This window comes from Falco peregrinus, chromosome Z (genome assembly GCF_023634155.1).
Source record: "Falco peregrinus isolate bFalPer1 chromosome Z, bFalPer1.pri, whole genome shotgun sequence".
Lineage (NCBI taxonomy): Eukaryota > Metazoa > Chordata > Aves > Falconiformes > Falconidae > Falco > Falco peregrinus.
Window position 1 is genome coordinate 47,272,980 of NC_073739.1, and position 20,542 is coordinate 47,293,521.

The window sequence follows — 20,542 nt, forward strand, 5'->3', positions numbered from 1 at the left end:
CTACCTGCGCTCGCCTCAGTATCTTTAAGCACAAGACAAACGGCTGGCAGCCCGAACATAAACCTACTGCTGCCCTATTTTTAACGGCACAGCGTGACCGAGCTCCAACGCGCGCTGCCAGCCGGGGCACTCCCTCCCGCCAGGCCCCGCCCGCCCCGGCGCGAGCCGCCTCACACAGGCGCCGCACCGCGCCCGGGGCTGGCGGAGGGGACAGGGCAGCGCGCCCACCGCCGCACACCCCCGCGCCGCTCCGGCGACTCGCACCGCTTCGGCGACGCCACAGCCCACGCTTCACTTCAGCAGCAGCTTAAGGCGCCGGGAGGGCACCCAGCAGAGCCCGCCCCGGCTGGCGGGCTCCCGGACGGGCTCAGCCCCTGCCTCCCGCGCCTAGTCGCGGAGCTGCTCACGCCGCGCCCACCACTGAGCTGCGGCGGGGCGGCCCGCGGGCGCGGCGCTCCTGCCACACGCCCGGAGCGGGGGCACATCGCAACCCACCGGCAGCACCACCTCCCGCGCTCCTGCGGCCTCGCCGCCGCCAACCGCCGCTAGGGCGCGAGCCCCACCCGCTTCACGCGTCCCGCCCCCCGCCCGCGTGCCCCCATCGACCGCCGCTCCACAGCGCCGTGCCTGCCCCTCGCCCCTCCCGCCGCGGGGGGGGGCGGGGGGAAGGGCGGAGCCTCGGCGCGCGCGGGGATTAGCGGGGTCCTGCCTGGGGCTGGCGAAGCGCCTGCGGCCGCCACCAGGGGGCGCTGCCGGTAACACCGGCCCCACCCGCCCGCTCTTCCTTCCTCCGCCCGGCCGCCCGCCTGCAGCCGCCGGCCGCGCATCGCCCCTGGGAGCCCGGCGAGTGCCTGCGCCCTCCGCCCCGCCCGGCATCGCCGGCCCGCTCGCAGGCAGCCCGACGCCGTCCCGCCGCTTCCCCGTCCACGCCCGGGCCGGCCCCAGCCATGTCCAAGCCGCCACCTAAGCCGGCCAAGCCAGGTACGGGAGGGGCCCAGCGGCCCGACCCGCCACCCCCAGGTCGCTCGTCGGCCGCGCGCGGTCGGTGCGGGGCGCGGGGCAGCCCGCTGCCGGCTGACACGTGGGCGGTTCGGGGGTCGGGCCCGGGCTGTCAGAGCGGGGAGCCCAGCCGGGGGGAGCGGGGCAGGGCCGCCTACCCTTTCCTTTCTCCGCCCCGCCGCCATTACCCACCGCACCGCTTGCTCGGCGGCGGCGGGTGCCCTTCCGCGGCCCGAGCACCGCGGCCCCGCTGGGGCGGGTGGCGGAGTGGCCCTCGGCGCGGAGGCGTCGTGTCTGGGCGGGGTCCCGCGCGTGCTCGGGCTCGGGAGAAGGTTCGAGAGCGGCCGCGGGGCAGAGCCGGCGGGACCTCAGCTGTCGCGGCGCGCGTAGGGCCCCCGGCCCCGGCCTTCCCCCGCGGGGGCCCGGCCGGTGGCCGCTGCCGAGGGGAAGGTCGCACAGGCCGGTGGGCGCAGGAAGCCTGTTAACCTGTGAAGAAGCAGGCGTTGAAATACTCCGAGGGTTGCCCAGTGGCTCATGGGCTGGCAATACGCTGATACCTAACAGCGGTTTTGGGGCATAGTCCCGTGCTACATTCTTCTTCCGCGGCACCCACCGCTTTTGGCGCTCCCAGCAGCCGTGCTCCATCCCTTGACGTTCTGGTGTGAGTGTGCACGACAACCCTTCTAGTGCATCTAGTTACTGATGCATAATTTTATGCTCCTGCACCCTTTTCAGATAAATTCAGTGCAAAGTTAGTTTCAAAAAACTAGTAAAAATCAGAGATTTTTCTAAAAATACGTTGAATAAACATTGAAAATGGCAAGGTTTTAAACCTTGGAGTAGAAATGGCAGCTTTCAGGTAAGCATACATTTGTTTAGGGCTTGGTTGGTTTTTTAAACAAGGAATTGATACAGAAAATGAAATTGCTCTTTCACATTTATGTATCATCTCCCAACATGAAAGGTTGAATTCTTACTTGAAGGTTATAAATTAAGTGTGAATGTAATTAAATAGATAGGACTAGTTCGTTTTTCCCAGAATACGATTATCTGATCCCTAAACACATCTGAATTGCAGTATTTTTTGCGCTTAAAATAGTATTTGAAATACTGGGGGTTTTTTAGAAATATGCATATGCATAACTTAATTGAGTACCTTAACTAGACAGCTTATAGAACAAGTTTTTAATTTGAAGGCAAGTAAGTGCAACCCAGTTAGACCACTTAAACTATTGGTCTCAACTTGCCAATAGAAGCAAAACCTGTTAAAGCTTTCTAAATGTAAAGTTTCATCCCTGGAAGAATTTCCTCTGCCCTGAAGTTTGCTAAGCCTCTTACAAAACAGCTTAGTTGAAATGAAAAGGACAGTAATAGAAATATTGCTGTCGTGGACTCTCACTGAAAACCAGTACTGAGGAAATGAGATTCTGAAAGCATGTGGTGTTGGTCTTACCAGCTTCCATGTTTGTAAGAAGGGCAGATTTTTCCAGTGAAGCTGATAACTCAGTTTTCTGATTTGCAAAAAGATAAGTTAAATTTAACAGGAAGATTTTTAAGGAGTTGAAGGCTTTGGCCCTATGTAACCTGCAGGAGCTATCAGACTAACTCAGATGTGTTATGTCTAATACTAGGTGTCTTTCGCTACTTTGCTGGGGTGCAGTTTTGTGGTATGCTTGATCTGATAAAACGTGGACTGCCATCAAAGGGACAGGTTCCCTACACCCGTCCTGCCATTTAGTGACATGAAAAGCTGGATTGGTGCTCTGACTTTTTGTGTTAGGTTGGTTTTATGTCTGATGAACTTGCTCTGCTGCTTTAGTGCATGAGTGCTTGACACAGCAGAAGGGAATGAGTAGAAATACATGGCTGAAGGAGGAAGAGAATAAGACTGTCTTGCTAGTGGCTGCTAGAGCTGATTAATGGTAATAAGATTCATTTTGCTGAATCCCCAGTTTCTGAAGAGAGAAAATCTTAGGGAGGCTGTTGCATTCAATTTTTTCCAGGACATTTTCAGGAACAGATTGTCTTCCAGCATACCCTAAAATATTTCTGTAGTTGTATGTTCTGCTGTGTTTTGGGTATAGTATCAGTTATGCCTACGGTGCTGTCATTGAATCTCTCGGGACTGTAGACATCAAAATGCGCTCATTAAGGACAGATAAATACAGGAACTGCGTGTGGCGAAATTGTTGCTACAGGAGCATAGTTCTGTCTCTTTTGGTGACTTTTAGACTGTGGTTGGTGGAATGTCTTCGTGCATTTGATCAAGCTGTGTTAATTTTTCCTCACTGTTACCAGGCATCCAGTCTATAAACTGGGCTATAACCCGTAAACTTTTCCTTAGTGTTCAAGGAAAGAAAAAAGTGCAGGCAAGATAGAGATGGAAGGAGATATAACAGGTGGCAGGGATATGAAAACATTTAGTGAACATCCTTTCTAAAAAAGTGAGTGTTTAGTGATCATCACAGTGGTGTTGGATGTTAGGGTCAGATGACTAGACAGCGCTTTAAAAATGTGGGGGGGGGAAAAAGGAGGTGTGAAGGGAGAAAAACTAGCTATAGCATTAAGTGTGGTTTTCTTCTGTACATGAGAGTGTTTTATCTGTCAGAAGGCTCTTCTATTAATCCTGTGACGTGCACACCACATTAGGATTTCAGTTACGGAGAGATCATTTTGACATCAATATATTTTAGAAAACCATCTGATGTGTTTATCAACACTTGTGCTAGTATTTTGGAGTCTGTGATTAGCCCTTGAGTAAGGGCTCATGACTGTTTTCAGAGGATTTAGAAGGCTTTTAATTTCTACTGTTTTGAGGCTTTTTTTTTTGTTATAAACAAGTGCCTAGCTTTGCTTTTCTCTTGGGAGTCTGTATTATTATTGTTTTCTAGCTGTAATTTGTATTTAGACTTGCTGTTGAAGATACAAAGGAGTGGAGTGGGAGTTGGAAATAGCAGAAACTTTCTGCTCTGTCAGTGTTATGCAAAGGTAGAGTTTCCCCTCCATCTTTCAAAACTGATGTCTCAAACTGCATTATTATTTACAGAATTAATAAACCTTTTAAGTAACTTTGTGAATAGGATTAACATCTGACACAGAATGTTTAAGTCCTTTGAACTTGACAAGCTGTGTTGGCTTCTGCTAGTTGTATCCTTGAACAGCGTGCTCTATCTGATCACACATTTTTGATCAGAGCCTTATGTAAGTGTGCAGCAGCTTGTGGGGAGATGAAAGTGTTATGTCAAAATTTTAAAGAAACCTTACTTACTTTCATATTCTCCAGACAGAGTAAGGTTTGTTGATCCTGGCCTGGATTCCACGCAACATTTACATTTGATAGGGGAAGACCAGTCTTTGCCTCAGTGAAATTACAGTTGGAAATTACTGCAGTTGAGAGGAAGGGAGGCAGGGGGGAGTACAACATATGTAACATAAGGAGTTCTTACTACCTTAGAGTAGGTCTGTTGACTTTGCAGCCACTAGCAGCTGTCACAGTTAAAAACAGGATTCTGAACATAAAATATTTAGTTTGAATCACAGTCAGGTTCAGTTCCCCTTAATTCTTAGGTGAGGTAGGAGCTGTGACAGCATTCACAGGAGCGGGAGACCTGTGTTGAGTCACATGCTTAAGCTCTTAGCAGTAGGCTTAACTTTGGCTTGCGTGTTGGTGGTTTGGGTTTCTCTTAGCTAAGGAGGTGTGAGCATGTGAACTTGGGGAGTTACGCTGTTGGTCATCAGCTCTAAGGGGAGAAAGACATCAGAGAACAATTAAACAGTTCCAAGTCTGATTTCAACATGAATTTTAAACTTTCATTTCTGACTCCAAACCCTGTTTCTACTGCAGGGTGCAGGGGCCACAAACAGGCTTCCTACAAGCGAAGGCATTCTTGTCTATCTGTAGATACAAAATTAGTAAGAAATAGAAGATATCAGAATCAAACTGTGCCAGGGAAAATTCATTTGTGAAACTGTGTTCACATACATCTTCTGTGAGAGTATTCTTAATTCTGATTTTTTGTAAACAAATGCTGTTTGTTCCTTCCACTCCAGATACTGACTAGAGCAGTCCATGATTGTTCCTGGGCTACCCGCATTTGTCATCTACACTGGCACCAGTCTACCCTTTGCATTCTTTTCAATATGTTTGTTTGTTAAATACACCCTCCCCAGTTCCTCCCCTCTGATTGGTATGCCCTGTGTTCACTTCCCCTTTCTACCAAACACTACTTAGAGGTGGAAGATGATTCTCTAAACATTGAGGACTCCAGTTTTTTCTCAGTTGTGGCAATGCTTAAGTGCTGTGTTGTACCCTTTTCTCTCTGTGCAAGGTCCTGTCAGCAGAATGCCAGAATGCAAGCTGCAGTCCTGTAAAACATATTTCCACTCTTATTCCTGCTTGAAGGTCTGGGTGTAAAGCACCTTATTTCCAGTTTCCTGAGAAGCCAGAAAAAATGTTTCCATCTGGTCATAATAACCTCCTAATAAAACTGCACATCTCCTGAGAGACGTGCAGATTGTGACATGAACATCTCTGCTTACTAAAGCAAGCTTCAAGCATATCACAAATTATTGTGATATTGTTACTTGACCAAAAGATTGTGACTTCAAATTGCTGCTGTGCACTGCCAGGTTGTGTAGTGTAAAAAACCTCAAACTTTGCAGGTTCTTAAGCCAACATGAAGAAAACAAAGAACTCTGTTTGCCGCCATGCTTTCTGTGAGGTCAGGCAGAGGATGCCTCTCAGTTTCTTCAGATAAATTAATCTGAATGTCTGCCAGAATTCATATTGCCAGTTATACATGTTCTGGGAGGAGACTTTAAAACCAGCATAGGCCATGGAACATGCAAACTGTCCTTTTTCTTCCCTGTATCCCAAATCTCATTATTATCTTCTCTTTTTCATCCATTTGTTACAGGTGGGGATTCAGTTTTCAGTCAGGTTGGTGCTAGAGAGAGTACCTTATTCTCAACTCCTGTGAAGCCTTGTGTGAGCAATGAGGAGGATGACTGCTGACAGTTCAGGATTAGCTTGAACCCTTACAGGAGCTGCTAGACTTAAGTTTTTAAATTTATGTGTAGATGACCATGGCCAGTTCTGGTTTTCTAGAGTGCAGAGATTATCCCTTTCTCATATGACAGGCGCTGATAGTGCTTTGTGACACCCAGTGAGTCTGTCTATCTAAAGTAAGATAATTACTCTGATTTTTATGGTAGTCCAGAGCTGCACACTCTAAATACAGCTAATGAAAAGATGCTGCATCAGGATCAATATCTAATTTATAGAACCTTGTTTGTATCAATGAGATGTGATTGTGTATGTCAGGTGAAGCAGGGTGTGAAATGCTAACAAAAGACTCATATCAGTCCACTGGGGGACAAGCCTCGGTAGCTGTCAGTGCTGGCTTACTACCATGATTATTTTCTTAACTAAAATAAATGCCTTTTGCACCAAGTACTTCTTTTTTTTTTTTTTTTTTTTGGATGAGGAAGTAATACAAATTGACAGCTAATGAAGATGCTTTCCCTGCCCTTTGGTGCTGGAAGTTCAGCCTAACTCAAATACCTAAATAAGTAATGCCTTGCAAGGATGGGCCTTTTTTTTTTTTTTTCTCCCTTCTTTTTTCATATTTTTTTTTCCCCCCCTTATTTTTTCTTTTTTCCTTTTTTTTATTTTGGTTGGGTGTTTTGGGGTTTTTTTTTCTTCTTTCTGTTACAGATGAATGCAAAGAAGAGGAAAGCGGAGAATGCTTTGGTGGGAAGTTGAGCAAAAGGGGGATTTTATTGCTAGTGTCTGTGGTAGTATAGAGAGAAGCTGGGATAAAAACAGAAAGGAAGTGCGGGGAAAGCATCACTGAGAGAAACAGTATCTCCTTGTTTCGAAAACAGCACTTCTTTGGAAACAGTCTTCTGTTAATAATTGCAATTAATTAAAAATAAACCTCAAATGCTAGGAGGAAACAAAAAGCTTCTAGTCTTTCGAGAAAAGGTCTTTTTCATTTGTATTGAAAAGCAGAGTAGTGATCTTGTTTCAGTTCAGTACATATCAGAAGCTGCGTTTTTAAGTGTTGTTACTGTTTGCTTCAGTTTCTTCACTTCTGTGCACTTAGCTGGCAGAAGGTCCATATTAGAAATCTGAGTAGCCTGTTTCCTTTCCTCATAAAAGCAGAAGTTTATAGGAGAAGTCATCAAAAATAGTGTGGAATTGAGGGCATGAGGTCAGTCCAACCTGATAAAGCTATTTGTTTTATGTTGCTGAGTAGAGAAAATTATTAGTTTGACTCCTTTACCCTGTTGTGTTGCTGGGGGAGGGTTTGGCAAATTATGGCTTTGGGGGGGGTTGTATGCTGAGAATATTTTTATGTTTGGTATGTGTAATAAGTTATGTTTTTTATTTGTCAGGTAGTTGTTTTGCAGATGTTTAATGCAAATTCTATGAGAAGGGAAAAGACGGCCCTGTGGCAAAAGTATGGGATTGAAAAGAACCATTTAAATTTCTCCCTGCACTTAGAAAAAGGTTTACTGTGGGACACAACACTGCACTGTACCTCCATTTCCTTTGTTTTTATAAAGGGTACTGCCTTTGTAAAGTTATGCTGAGAACAGAGCTGTGTATATTTACCTGGTGCCTTGAAATCTTAAAAAGGTACATGTGTCTTTTGTATTCTCTTTATTTTGTTCTCTGGAGGTACGTGGTGGAGAGGTGGAGTCAGTCAACTTTGATATATTCGCATCAGTGCTAATGGATTAGTTCTCCATGCCACATGAAACCTGCAGCGTGGTTCATAGTGGAGAGATGGTTGTAAGGGGGAGCACAGGAGGTCCACAGGCACTTTCTAACTTTTTGTTTATTCCAAAGGATGCCTGCCAATTAAGTCTGTCTGTGTGCCTAGGGATGGGCTTTGCTAGATAAAAGTACTTCAAGTAATCACATGTATCTAGTAAAATACAGTTTGTCTGTATTTGCTGAACAGGAATTAAGTTTAGTGTGCCCTTTCCATCCTCACATTTTGTGATTTTAAATCTTCTAGACTGATTTTTTTTTTTTATGAAAATTTGGCACAAATAATTACCACTGCAAGTGGTAAAGTCCTGTTGTTCTTAGGTCTTAAGTGTAGGAACGTGACCAGGTTTAATGTCCATTTACCGAGAAATATTTGATTGGTGCCAGTAATGTGTAGTGTTGAACTCCCGTATAAGGTACTGTAAAGCTAACATCTGCCAGGCCTGTGGTTCTATAGATTCAAATCTGTACCTTGTGTTTCATCAGGAAAATGTTTTAGAATATGTTGTGCTGCGTGTAACACCACAGCTTGACATTTGGGGAAGTCACTGCTTACATAGAATAAATAATAAAAAAAAACGAACAAAAAACCCCAAGCATCTACTATGAATTGCCTTTTGTTGAAACAACATGTCAGCGATATTTTTATCAGCATCAGTGTTTCCATGCTTCTTGTCCTCCCTTAAAGTGTGATAGCTTTAGAAAACATGTTGATACAGATGCAGTACATTGTTACAGGAAACACGTATGACACAGAAATCTATGTGTCTCGCTCTTCCCTGTCTTCTGCCATCTTTTCATTTCCCCTTTTAATATTTCTGGTTCTTCCCTTTTTTGTCCATTTCCTCCTTTTACTTACATAAAACCTCGAAAATTGGTGGGTGATGGTTTAAGCCGCCAGAGTCATCAGTGTGCAGTTCTATCTTGCATTTTTCTGTCATCTGTGTAAGAAAGCTAGGAAGGAACAGTATTCAGTGTCACCCATTCTGTTTTGTCATGTCTTGTTCTTTTTTCTTTTATTTGTCTTTTTTTGTTGTTTTTTTGGTTTTTTTTGTTTGGCTTCTCCTCAGTTGCTGTTCAGAGATATTGTGAAGCTTTTAGATCTAGAACACATGACTAATGTCCTTGTTCATCATTTCTATATGGGTAACAAACTGAACAGAGGGTTCATCCTTTTTAGCTGTTGCCACAGTGCAGCTGTTTAGTTTCTGAGGCAAACAGTTGACAAGTGTTGGACCTTTTATGTCTGGGAAACAGCTGCTGTGTGAGAGAACCAGTAAACCAAACTGAAATTCTATGGTGTTATTCAAAAATAAGATCTGGGAGAGGCATGGGATACAGTTACAGATTGGAAGAAAAATCATATATACAGTGTCTACATGCATTTGGCAATCTAGAAAGTTTATATGGGTTAATTTTGTGGTTATACTTTTAGAGATACTGAGCCCCAAAAAGCCTGAGGCAGAGGTCTACGGAAATGTTTTGCTTAGTTGTTACTATGCCTTGGTAAATACCACTTCATATTTTTTGCCTGTTTTTTGCTAGTAGTCTTTGCTACCCCACTATCTAAAGGCCTACACACAATAGTGATGACTCTAGAAAGTTAACTTAAGGGCTTAACACGTGCTGTGGCATGGCCCTTGCTAGGGAATATCCAGAGGTATTTGAAAATGTATTAAAGAGCCACCCCAGGACTGTGGAGTATGCTGCAAAGTGGCAGCTTATAGAATTGAGTACCATCCTTCTTTCTTAAGCCTGTCATCATATATACGTTTAGACTGACATTTCTAAAGCCCTTAAGTTAACTTTCTAAAGTCATCACTATTGTGTGTAGGCTTTTAGATAGTGAGGTAGCGAAGACTACTAGCAAAAAACAGGCAAAAAAAATTCTAGCCATGGTTCTTTACAGAAACACAAAGGCTTATTCTTGAGACATAAGGAAACCTACTTTCTCATTATTCAGTTCTCTCCATATAATATACTACACAAGATTTTATGTAAAAACATTTTATTTTACAGTACTAACCTTTGGCAGTAAGTTCATCATTTTCTCTGAGGGTACAAAATAGCCTGGGCTAATTGTTGTCCAAGTAATGCATTGTCCTCATGGACCGAATACTGCTTCAATCACAAGTTACACTTTAAACATGTATAGTGTAAGAACCTGAAATACAGCTACGTAGTTAAGGTATTTAAAAGTAAACAATACAGACCAGTCTGCATAATGTATTACTCCATTGAGTTCAGTGCACTTAAGCAGTTCAGCTAATAAAGTCATGTAAGATACATGGGTTTTTTTTCCTGTACTCATCTTATACTTTCTGCTTGGTGTTCTTGAAATGTACCTTTTTTGAATTACAAAAAAATGTTTATAGGGATGCTTCTTTTGCAGTGTATGCAATTAAATTTGTACCTGTCTGTATTAAAGTTAGCTTTTCTTGGCTTGGATGCTGCTGACACTTTCTTTAAAACTGCCTTATTAAAAGCAACATTGCCCACTTAGTGGAATTGTAAAGGCTATAGCTTATTTTAAACATCTGAACATGTTAGTTGTACATTCCATAAATAGGACTTGGTGACCACTTGTCATTTTTCTTGATGCAATGATTTCTGTGGCATTGCATTATTTTCCTAATTAGAACAACTGCAAGTATGAGAACATGTTGTAAACATTGGTCATTGTTTTGTCTTTATTCTTTCCTTATTTCTGTATCATTTAACAAATCTGATATTAATAAAAATATATACAGCATGTCTGAGTGTGGGGAAGTACATATTACTGAAACCACGCTTTGCCTCAGAAATTGATGGCAACGCTTCAGTTGACTTGCATGGTGAGCTATGAAGACTGTTAGGTGTGCACAGGAGGCAGCTGACATGTAGCTGTTGAGTTGGCCCATTTCCTTCAGAATCTGTGCTGCTGGGTTGAGTCTTCTCATCCTGATTTTCATTGCCAGGCACAGAACAAATTCATTCAGCAAGTAGATTTAAGCGTTAAGGAAATGAATTTATTTAAATTTGAAGACTGTTACGGGTATGCTGTGTTTAGAAGGCATGATATTAATACTGGTATTTTCTTTTTTAGGGCAGGTTAAAGTGTTCCGGGCCCTGTATACATTTGAGCCCAGAACGGTAAGTACATCTAGATTTTAGCGTTTTGAGAAGCTTCATTTTAATCTTGTCTATAATATTTCTTCAGTTCTAGCTAGGGTTGGCCTGTTAGACTTACTGTACTATGTTTTCAATGAAAAAGCCTATTGATAGGTCTTGGTTCTTAATGTGACTAAAACTGCCTGATTAATTATCCCTCTCCTTTCATAAGTCCAGCTCTTCTTAAAAGCAGTATGTTTTCTTCTCTGCTATGGGCTACGTGCAATCTAAGATCAGCGATTTATGTGATTTTTTTTCTTATATTCCGAAGGCAACAAATTAAGAGCTAAGATTTCATGAACTGGGACCAGCCAAAAAGGTACACAGGATACACTTGACTGCTTTTGTTGCACAGTGGTCTGTTGGAAAGGCCCCAGTCTTTTCCTTTAGTTGTCAGGAAGGTCACAGGTCCGTAAAGTTAGCTGTAGGCAAGTAAAACTATGGTATGAAAGACTGTCATGCTGTTGTGTAGTTGCTAGAGAATTTGTGTTATTGTTCTTTTGAAGGAAGAGCTGAACGGACTCTGCTTTATCCAGGTATTTGTTATATCTAAGTACATGTATTCAGATTTTTTACTTCTTCTTTTTAATTTTTTTTTTTAAAGCCAGATGAACTGTACTTCGAAGAAGGAGATATAATTTACATCTCAGACATGGTGAGTCTAAGACATCCTATACAGACTGAATACTTCTGAGATGCAGCATATCCCTTCTAAAATATTTTCCCTTTTCTGTACAGAGTGATACGAATTGGTGGAAAGGAACTTGCAAAGGGAGAACTGGACTAATTCCAAGCAACTATGGTAATGTGTAGAATATTTTCATTTGGTAAGGTCATTCACAATCAAAGGAAATTGCCAAATAAAAATAACTGATAAGTTTAGTTTCAGAAACTGATCACACTATTGGCATTTAGCAGTCCTCTTACCACATTTTTTTCAGAAGGCATCTGCAATAGCAGTCACTAGTGGACATCAGTGTGGACAGGCGTGTCTTATGTTTTTATAACGTAGAGACAGCTTGAGTTTGCCAAGTTTTCATGTTCCTGGTTGTGCAGTTAACAGCAATAAGTGTTCTCAGTTTTGAGGGGAAGAACACTGGGATCTAAAGGATGGTTTTACAGGTGGCACACAAAACTGGTATGCTTGTATTCTTGATACTCTTAATGAACATACTGCAGTTCTTAAGGTCTTCTCATTAGAAGTATCTTGGCTATATTCCTTCAGTCTGTGTAATGCCTTCTTTAAGTACACCTAAGGATAGACAATCAGAGCCGTTAGTAGCTTTGAGATCAGGAAGTCTGACACAGCATGGGATCTTACAGAGATAGATAATCACTACTGGAATTGTTAAGTAAACCTGCATATGGAGAGGAAGCTAAAAGGATTGTAACAGTTCTGTAGACCTCCTTTGATTATTTTTTTCCCTCCCACTTAAGAAATAGGGCTGTTTTGTTTGTTATTTGTTGCTTTGTAATGGATATATTCAGCCACAGAAAGCATTGTTTTCTTGGGGACTGCACCCATATCTGTTTGGGCTGAATAGCCATTGCTTTTTCAGATTCAGTTAGTCACTTTGAAAAGCCGTGAGTACAGATGACACAGCATAATGTCTTTCAAGTCCTCCCAGGAAATGTTGGCAGAGTTGCAGTGCCACATGGCAGATTGCATCAAAAGTGCTAGTATGTTAGTAACTGTGGTTGCTTAATGTCCCTTCTTCAATAGGAGACATTATGGTAGCAATGCCATGTTCCCTGCCCTGACTTGTAGTTAGTAGAAATAATTGAATAGAAGCCTGTGGTGCAGTTATTGAGACCATGGCACAAATTTCACTTCATTTTGTAAGTTCCAGGCTGATTCTGCTTTTGCCATCTGCCAGAGGTAGTCACTGTTATATCCAGGGAATATTTTATGTGTGCTTACCTACACTCACATTTCTTTTTAACATTGAAGTATGTTATATTTAAAATAAACCCAACACCTAATTAAGTTGTGTTTCCATTGAGATAATTTGGAAAAGTTGCTTCCAGAGTGGTTTACTGAAAAGTTATCTGAGCAACAGTTTAACTTCTGTTTTCGGCCAGGTGTAGGGTTTGGAGGGGTGGTGTCTCTGCCTTCACATTTTCACATTGCCTTTGTGTAAGCAAGACAGAAGCCTACGCGGACCCTAAGAATGAAGAGTACCAGGAACATGTCTTCTGATTGTAGACAAACTACAAAATCCCCAAAGGCCTGCTTTTGCTGGTTACCACTATTAGGACTGCCTAGGTTCAGTCTTAACCATTAAAACACTGTGATCTCATGTGCTCTTCTACAACCTCTTTGGAAAAGGTGGAGACAGACCTGAAACTACTGTCTCTGGTGGGGTCTTGTACTCCATCTGCTGGGCTGGAAGGAGAATCAGTGTTATGTGCATTAAAAATACTACTGAACTTCTGACAAGAGTTAAAGAAAAAGTTAATTTTAGGCTTTTGAGACGTTGTTAGTATTAATGCTTTGTGCTGTGCACAAGCACTACTCAATGTGACTAGCATGTTCTGCTTGTGTAATGGCTGGCTGCTCTGGGCCTGGCTTCTCTTGCATTTTAAAATTTTGTTCACTGTTTGCACAAATTTTTCAGAATCTAGCATTTGCATTTTATTTTACTCACAGCTAGAGAGATAAGCATGTGAAATTTTTCAGTTACAAGCATTATGGGAGGAATACACACCAAAGTAAGAAAAGATCCAGGTAGGCCACAACAGTCTTGAGACTTTCATTTCTGGTAGCTGATATACATTACATTTACCTGCATTGCATCTGATTGCAGTAACAGTTTGATTTGAAGACACCCTTCCACATTCTCCTTGCCTCCTGGAACAAGCCATAGCGCAGGGGCTTAGAGAGCGTACTCATCTCAGATTGTACACTGTCCTATTTGCCTGTACCCTTAGGAGTCACAGGGTTTTCCACCTAAAAAAAAAGTTTTTAAAAAAGAGCTGCTAGATCACATTTCCACTTGCAACTGCTTCACAGTGCTGTTCAGCTTTTTGCTGTTGCAACAGCACAGTGATCAGGAGCTGTTTGCTGCTCCTCTTCAGTAAAACCTAAAGCTTGTGGGATGAGGAAAAGGTCTACAGAAGCCTGAACTTCAGTCTGCTGATCACTACATTCCTTGTTTAAACAGTTTTGATTTGCAGACCTCCTGCAGGTTTTCCAGGGAAAATGAAAAAAAAAAACCCGACCACTTCTGTAAAACAGATAGGAAGGCTACTGACAGTGATTTTTTTTTTTTTTTTTTTAAACTTACCCTTCACAGACCCCTTGGAAATAATTCACTCATAACTACAGGTGGCAAGCTGTTGGTTGAAAGCCTAGCTACATGCCACTGCTCAGTCATCTTCGAAGTGTAGAAAAAGAAATAGCATCTAAGATGAAATATTTTCAGATTCCCAGTGGCTTGTAGTCACTGATCAGTTTGATGCTGTTCTTTGAAAATTTTCACAAGCTTTTCTCTGAATTGCTTTCCCATACACAAGAAGTTGAAGTGCATGAAACTAGTCCATCACTCACAAATCCCCTTTCATGTTAGAATCAGATATGCATTACTGGTTATTCTGGAATAAATCACAGTTTTATTTCAACATAGGTGTCAAATATCTGTTCAGTGTCAGAAGTAGTTAGAATTTACTCTGTTTCATTTCAGTGGCAGAGCAGGCTGAGTCTATTGATAACCCACTGCATGAAGCTGCCAAACGCGGTAAGTGTGATTTGGGTTTTAGCTGTGTAATCCTTTAGATGATTTGTTTGTTTTCTGCCAAAATAATAATGACATACTTGGAATGAAGAAGTCTTGTATGTTTCGGTTGTCTGGTATCTTGAACAAGTTACCTGGTAAGTTTTGCAGATTTCAGAAGCTGAGCTGGTTTACAGCCTGGTTGAATTGCTGCTCTGCGATTGTATACACAGAAATACACTGTGCATTTAACTACATGGGGATTCAAAGGTCTGCTGGGAGTTGAAGGAAAGACGTTTGATATAACTTGGACTGATTGTTTTATGATTTGTTAAGTGTTGCTGCTAATCACTTTTTCTCCTCATAAGTTCATAGGAGGACTGATACTTTTTAGTTCTGTTAACTTCAAAGAAAGAAATAATAAAACCTGAATTTGTCTTTCAGGCAACCTAAGCTGGTTGAGGGAGTGTTTGGATAATCGAGTTGGGGTCAATGGCTTAGACAAAGCTGGAAACACTGCTCTGTACTGGGCATGCCATGGAGGCCACAAAGGTATCAGAGAATTAATTTGAAATGACTGTTCTCTGGTTTTCTTGATTTGCTTGTTAGACTGATAAAGCCAGGATTTCTAAAATGTCCTTCTAGTTTGATTAAAAGCAAAGTTAAAGCTAGAAGAGGGGTTCGGCGCCATCAAATGCTGCATGTTTTGTTGTTGCTGTTGAAGCAGGCATTCTAATTAGCCTGTTAGAAGCAGAGCGGGAAGAAGGATAGACTAAAAAGAAGTGTAGTAGTATTTTGGGTATTTTATGCAGTAGCATTTGTTTGTGACCAATGATTGTTTGCTCAGTGCAGTCTGACTGTTACAGATTTTCATTAGCTGATTGGATTGCTCTATCATTAAATCTAGCCAAAATGTATATTATGAAGGCAAAAAAGCCATTCTTGTTTCCATTAATTTATTCTGTTTATTCCTCCCCTGCCCTGTTTTCTGCAGATATAGTGGATGTTCTCTTTACCCAGGCAAACTTAGAGTTAAACCAACAGGTAGGTTAAACCAACAGACCCTTACAGTAGAGGTATGATGTTATTTGTCCTTGGTACAAGCTGGAAGTTTTTTTGCTATATTTTAATCCTGTTGCTTTTCCCTCTGACTCCACAGAACAAATTGGGAGACACAGCTTTGCATGCTGCTGCATGGAAAGGTTATGCAGATATTGTAGAGATGCTGCTGGCAAAGGGTAAAGATCTTCACCAAGGTTTCAACAATCTGTGTGGCAGACTAGATTCCTGAATGTTTATTAAATAATCTGTATTTTTTAAGTGTTTTCCTATAATGCAGGTACAGTCTTTAGCCAGCTTACCTGCCTGATTTTGTAAGTCTTGCAGAAAATTCTGGCAGCTGTTTGGAAAGCAGACATTGCATCTGCTCAAGATAAATTTGATCCTGCTTTGCAGACAAAATTAGGCACTTAACTCCAGAACAGCAGTGACATCTGCTTCCTGGAAAGGGAGAGCAGCCATTGAGTTCCCTAGCCAATTGTAGCTTGTGGAAGAGCATCCATAGCTTTTAGTCTGCTCCAGAGCAGTCCACAGTTGAGATTCCCTAGTCCATTACTGTTCTGCCTGTGCTACTCAAACTTGTATTGTAGTACTGTTGCTCAAGACATAGCTGGGACAGTGATTCATGATGAAAATTTTATATTGTTAAGGGGCAAGAACAGACCTGAAGAACAATGAGAAGAAACTGGCCTTAGACATGGCAACCAATGCAGCTTGTGCTTCCCTGCTTAAGAAGAAACAGAGTGCAGGTATTTCTGATTTTTTTATTCTGACACTTTTTTCTTTTTTAGAGGACACTGTTTTGACCCAAATATCTGTATGTTGATAGCCATAAAAAACAGTCAGGAGCTACGCGGGCTAAGAGTTGGGTTTGGAAGGGTTCACTTGGGAGGGTTAATTCAGCAGAGCTATGACAGAGACCTGTGGTTTATCACATTTGGTGTTGCTGACTCCACACAAAATGCCATCTTGTGTCAGCAAGAGGCAAAGGAGTTCAGAAGATGTGGAAACAATAAGGGAAGGGAAGGAAATGGAAGACAGACCCTTCAGAGTGGAGAGACAGAAAGAAAGCAAGGATGTAAACCACTTTAAAAGCAATGTGCCACAGGGAACATGACATAAGAGTAATGATGTGGTATGCTCCCCCTTATGCCTGCCTGTTCCTCCAAACTAAGCCAAACAATCACCAACAGATGCTCCTCTTTTATTTCCTTACTGCTAATTTTCTTTTAATTTCTTATTCTTGTGTCACTCTGAGTGACTCTTTAATAGAGAAATAAAGAAATTAAAATGTCATGATTGCTGAAGATTATTCTAAGAAATGAAAGTTATTAAAATCCTGTCAGAAAAATGCAAAGAGATTCTGTTGTTTGTGCTCCTGAACAAGGAAAGAGTTGTTATACAGAAGAAATAGGATTTGTCCTTTCTTAAGTACAGCCCCTTGAGCACAAGGCTATACAATTTCTTTTCTTTCCTTTCTTTCTTTGCTGCTTCTCCTACTTCAAAGAGAAAAAAAATATTTTTTTCCCCTTTTTATTTCCTTTATCAAAGCAGTTGAGCAGGTCAGTTCTAAATGTACTCATTTTTCTTCTTGGAGAAATCTAAGATATCATGGTTATCAGTTCTGTGAATTGTGTCGGTCCTATTATGTCGGCATCTGATATTTTTAATAGTTTATTTTAATATGTTATTACAAGCTATGACTGATGAGGTACTTGTGGTTCCCAGCTCTCGGTAGTACGATATGATACACGTTATATGTAAGCCATGTTCCTGTTCCCATATATTTGAAAGTCTGTGGGCACATAGTCATCTATCAAGAAAAACCCATGCTATTTATCTTTGTACAGTGCCAAAAGTAGATGTAGTTCTCCAGGCACTGCGGCATATCTGGTGGATATACTTTACTTTAATACTCCTGTTTTCTGCTTACTGTCCTTCAAAAGCAAAAGCTCACAAGTAGATCTAAGAAATACTAATTCAGGAAAAAACGTGGGTGAGAAAAGAGGGAGGGGAAAGAATAGATGGAATGTGTTTTGATTTTAAGCAGAGAATGACAGCCAGATAGTCTCCAAGAGTAAAATCATAGAGGCTTTTCCACCAACTCACCCATCCTTTCCTTTGCGATTTAAATGTAATACATACAGAGAATAAAATTAAAGAGTTCTAGCTGTTGTGTACAGGTTCCAAGGAGCCAGAAGATGGCTCTTGAAGATCACACAGAGGCTAAATCTCATATGTAGGAGTTGTGATTACTGGTTTAGCCCTACCTTAGACCTACAGCACCATTTGTGTAGCCCTAACATTTCTCAGTAAATGATAGAGGAATCAAGTTTCTCAGATGCTGATTTGCAAGCATTGCAAATGTGCAGCTTTTCCTGATTTTATCCTGAATTAAGAGTGAGCTTTGTTTCTTTACAGGTTCAGTCCGAACATTAAGTAATGCAGAGGAATACCTCGACGATGAAGACTCCGATTAGCTTTTTTTCGTTCAGCCTGAAACACTGTAACTTGTGTTGCCTTGTCATTCCCCAAAAATATCCTTACAAGTGTAAAAGCATCTTACTTAGAGTATTGCAGTCTTCCAATATAGCGTGTAAACGAGAGGATGAAATCATGCTTTCCAGGGAATAATCGTGTGCCAGAAGATGCCACATTTTAAATCAGAGTTCCTTTGGAATTATCTCACAGAGGAAGTGTGGCATACCCTTATCGTTGAATGGGCAGAGGACCATCTTCTAAACTCACAGATTTCATCTCAGGCCTTTGCAGCAAGTGCTTTGCATCTCTGTAATATGCTCCTCCAACTGAAAGGTCCTTCTGGGACAGCAGGACACCATTATAGGTTCCTTTGTGCAGGTAAGATAATACTGGCAGGGTCAGTACTGGCTGAGAGGCATGAATGGAGATGCTGCTGTAGAGAGTGACCATCTTTTGCCCACATGGAGCCAGCAAGACAAGGTTTGGGTTTTTTTCTTTTTTTTTTGTAATTTTTTCCCCCTTCATTCCTTCCTGTACCCCTTTAAGTAAGGGGTAAAATGACATGGGACAATCTGCCCCGAATGCTTTATCTTCCTTATTGCTATGGGCCCAATCCCTGAAATGTAAACTCAGGTGAAATGCTTGCTTAAGTCAGGTTTGCTGGAGAAGTACACTTAATTTTGGACTTAGTGACTTGATTATTTTGCTTTTTGAAGTGCATTTTGCTGAAACTATTTGCAGTGAAAGGAAGACAGAATATTTTTCTATTTATCCTGCCTTAATTTTTTTTTTTACTGATATCTTGCTTTTATTTTTTAAAAGTGTTCTTGTATTTTGTCCTAAATTACCTCAAAGCTTAAGTGTGTTTGAAGGAATGAGGGAAGATGTATATTGAATATACCACAGGTGTCTTTGGGAGAGATATCTGAAGCTGAATAAACATTTTAAAAATGTATTGCTTCTTCCTGTGAATTAAAAAGAACTAAAAAAACAAGTTGAGCCACTTTCAGGCTTCCCAGCAGAGTTAAAGAAAATAACTACTTCCTTCTGATTGCTCAAATAGCTGCAGCCAAATACTGCACCCTATTAGGGGTTACTTCCTTACTGTGATGGCAGAGAAAATGTTACAAGTATTTGCAGTACAATCTCATTTTCGATTTTTGTGGCTAGCTTTCCTATTAGCAACTTTAACAGATTCAGTCCAAAACAGCAGTGTGTGATACTTAAAAAAAAAAAAAAAAAAAAAAAAAAAAAAGCCTTTGTGAAAGATTGGGGATAAATGAAAAGCTCTTGTGAAAGGCTGGGGATAAATGAAAAGCTTGCAAAATATTGGGGATAAATGAAAATCACACTAAGTATTTTAGACATTAAAAGAAGTCCAGAGTGCTCTGACATCCCACTTACTGAACCAGCTTTTTGTATTTTTATTATCCTGGAAAGAACTATATACAGGTAAAGCTTGTTAAATAAGCACTTATGAAAGAAGGCAGTGTTCTATTGACCAGAACTGTAAGATGTGTAAGATGGAGGCATTGCACGAATAGTCATCTGCACATAAAATTCTAAACTGTTTAAGTGTTAAAACTATAGAACAAATGTTTGAGCTTTGTGAAATACTGCGGTCAACTGAACAGTGATGTTTTATTTTCTGTGAACTTTAAGATCCTAGAGAGGAAGAAATAAAAACCAAAGCCACCAAGTTTTTCTCTCTGGCTTTCATTAGAACAATTGTTGAACGTGACTCATAATAGACAGAGACTGTCCTGCTTCACATTTTATCAACCAGCTATTTTTACTAGCTCAGACTTTTACCACATGCTATACTGCATGCTGTTGATTAACATGTTTGAATTTCACAGTGCAAGCAAAAAAGGACCTGTAATAAGGGGCTGGAGAGGCAAGAAGGTTCATGTATCTGTTACTTGAGTCTTTTTCCTGCGGAAATGAAGATCATGAGGTTAAATTCTTTGTGTCACAGGACACGGAGAGAATTGGTCATCCCCAGTGACCATTTTCTCTACCAAGCTTTGGAGGCAGAGTTTGTATTCATAACTCTTGATGTGGTGTCTCCCACCACCATGACTTCAACATCCTGCAAGTTGATTGCAGCATTTGATCTAAAAATTGTTGTTACGTTCATGTCTGGAATTAGCTGCAGTGGGAAGACCCTGTGTTCTTCTGCAGATGCATCTAGGTGCTGCAAGGGAAGAATGGTGACAGAAGCACAAGTTAGGCCCAAAGATTGCATGTGAAGTCCTGAAGGAGGCACATGCAGATCGCAAGGCAGCTAGCTAGCGCTAACTTTGGGGTTTTTGTTTCTAGGACCAAAATTACTGCTTTTTTACCCCCCACCCCCAAC

The 20,542-nt window shown here is 41.6% G+C and overlaps 1 protein-coding gene across 1 annotated transcript; it reads left to right on the forward strand.

The window, feature by feature from the left end:
* The first annotated feature begins 620 nt into the window (after positions 1-620).
* OSTF1 (osteoclast stimulating factor 1) lies at positions 621-19,882 on the forward strand. Its single transcript, XM_055790912.1, has 10 exons — positions 621-981; positions 10,866-10,912; positions 11,535-11,585; positions 11,669-11,732; positions 14,614-14,667; positions 15,088-15,195; positions 15,638-15,687; positions 15,803-15,881; positions 16,353-16,451; positions 18,124-19,882. Exons 1-10 carry the CDS (start codon positions 948-950, stop codon positions 18,180-18,182), a joined length of 645 nt encoding a protein of 214 aa, XP_055646887.1. The 5' UTR covers positions 621-947; the 3' UTR covers positions 18,183-19,882.
* Positions 19,883-20,542: the final 660 nt, after the last annotated feature.

Bases quoted from the DNA above. Each gene is read 5' to 3' on its own strand.
- OSTF1 (XM_055790912.1), top strand. From the start codon at position 948: ATGTCCAAGCCGCCACCTAAGCCGGCCAAGCCAG. The intron at 11,586-11,668 runs GTGAGTCTAAGA...TTTTCTGTACAG, and splicing joins TAATTTACATCTCAGACATG to AGTGATACGAATTGGTGGAA. The intron at 11,733-14,613 runs GTAATGTGTAGA...GTTTCATTTCAG, and splicing joins ACTAATTCCAAGCAACTATG to TGGCAGAGCAGGCTGAGTCT.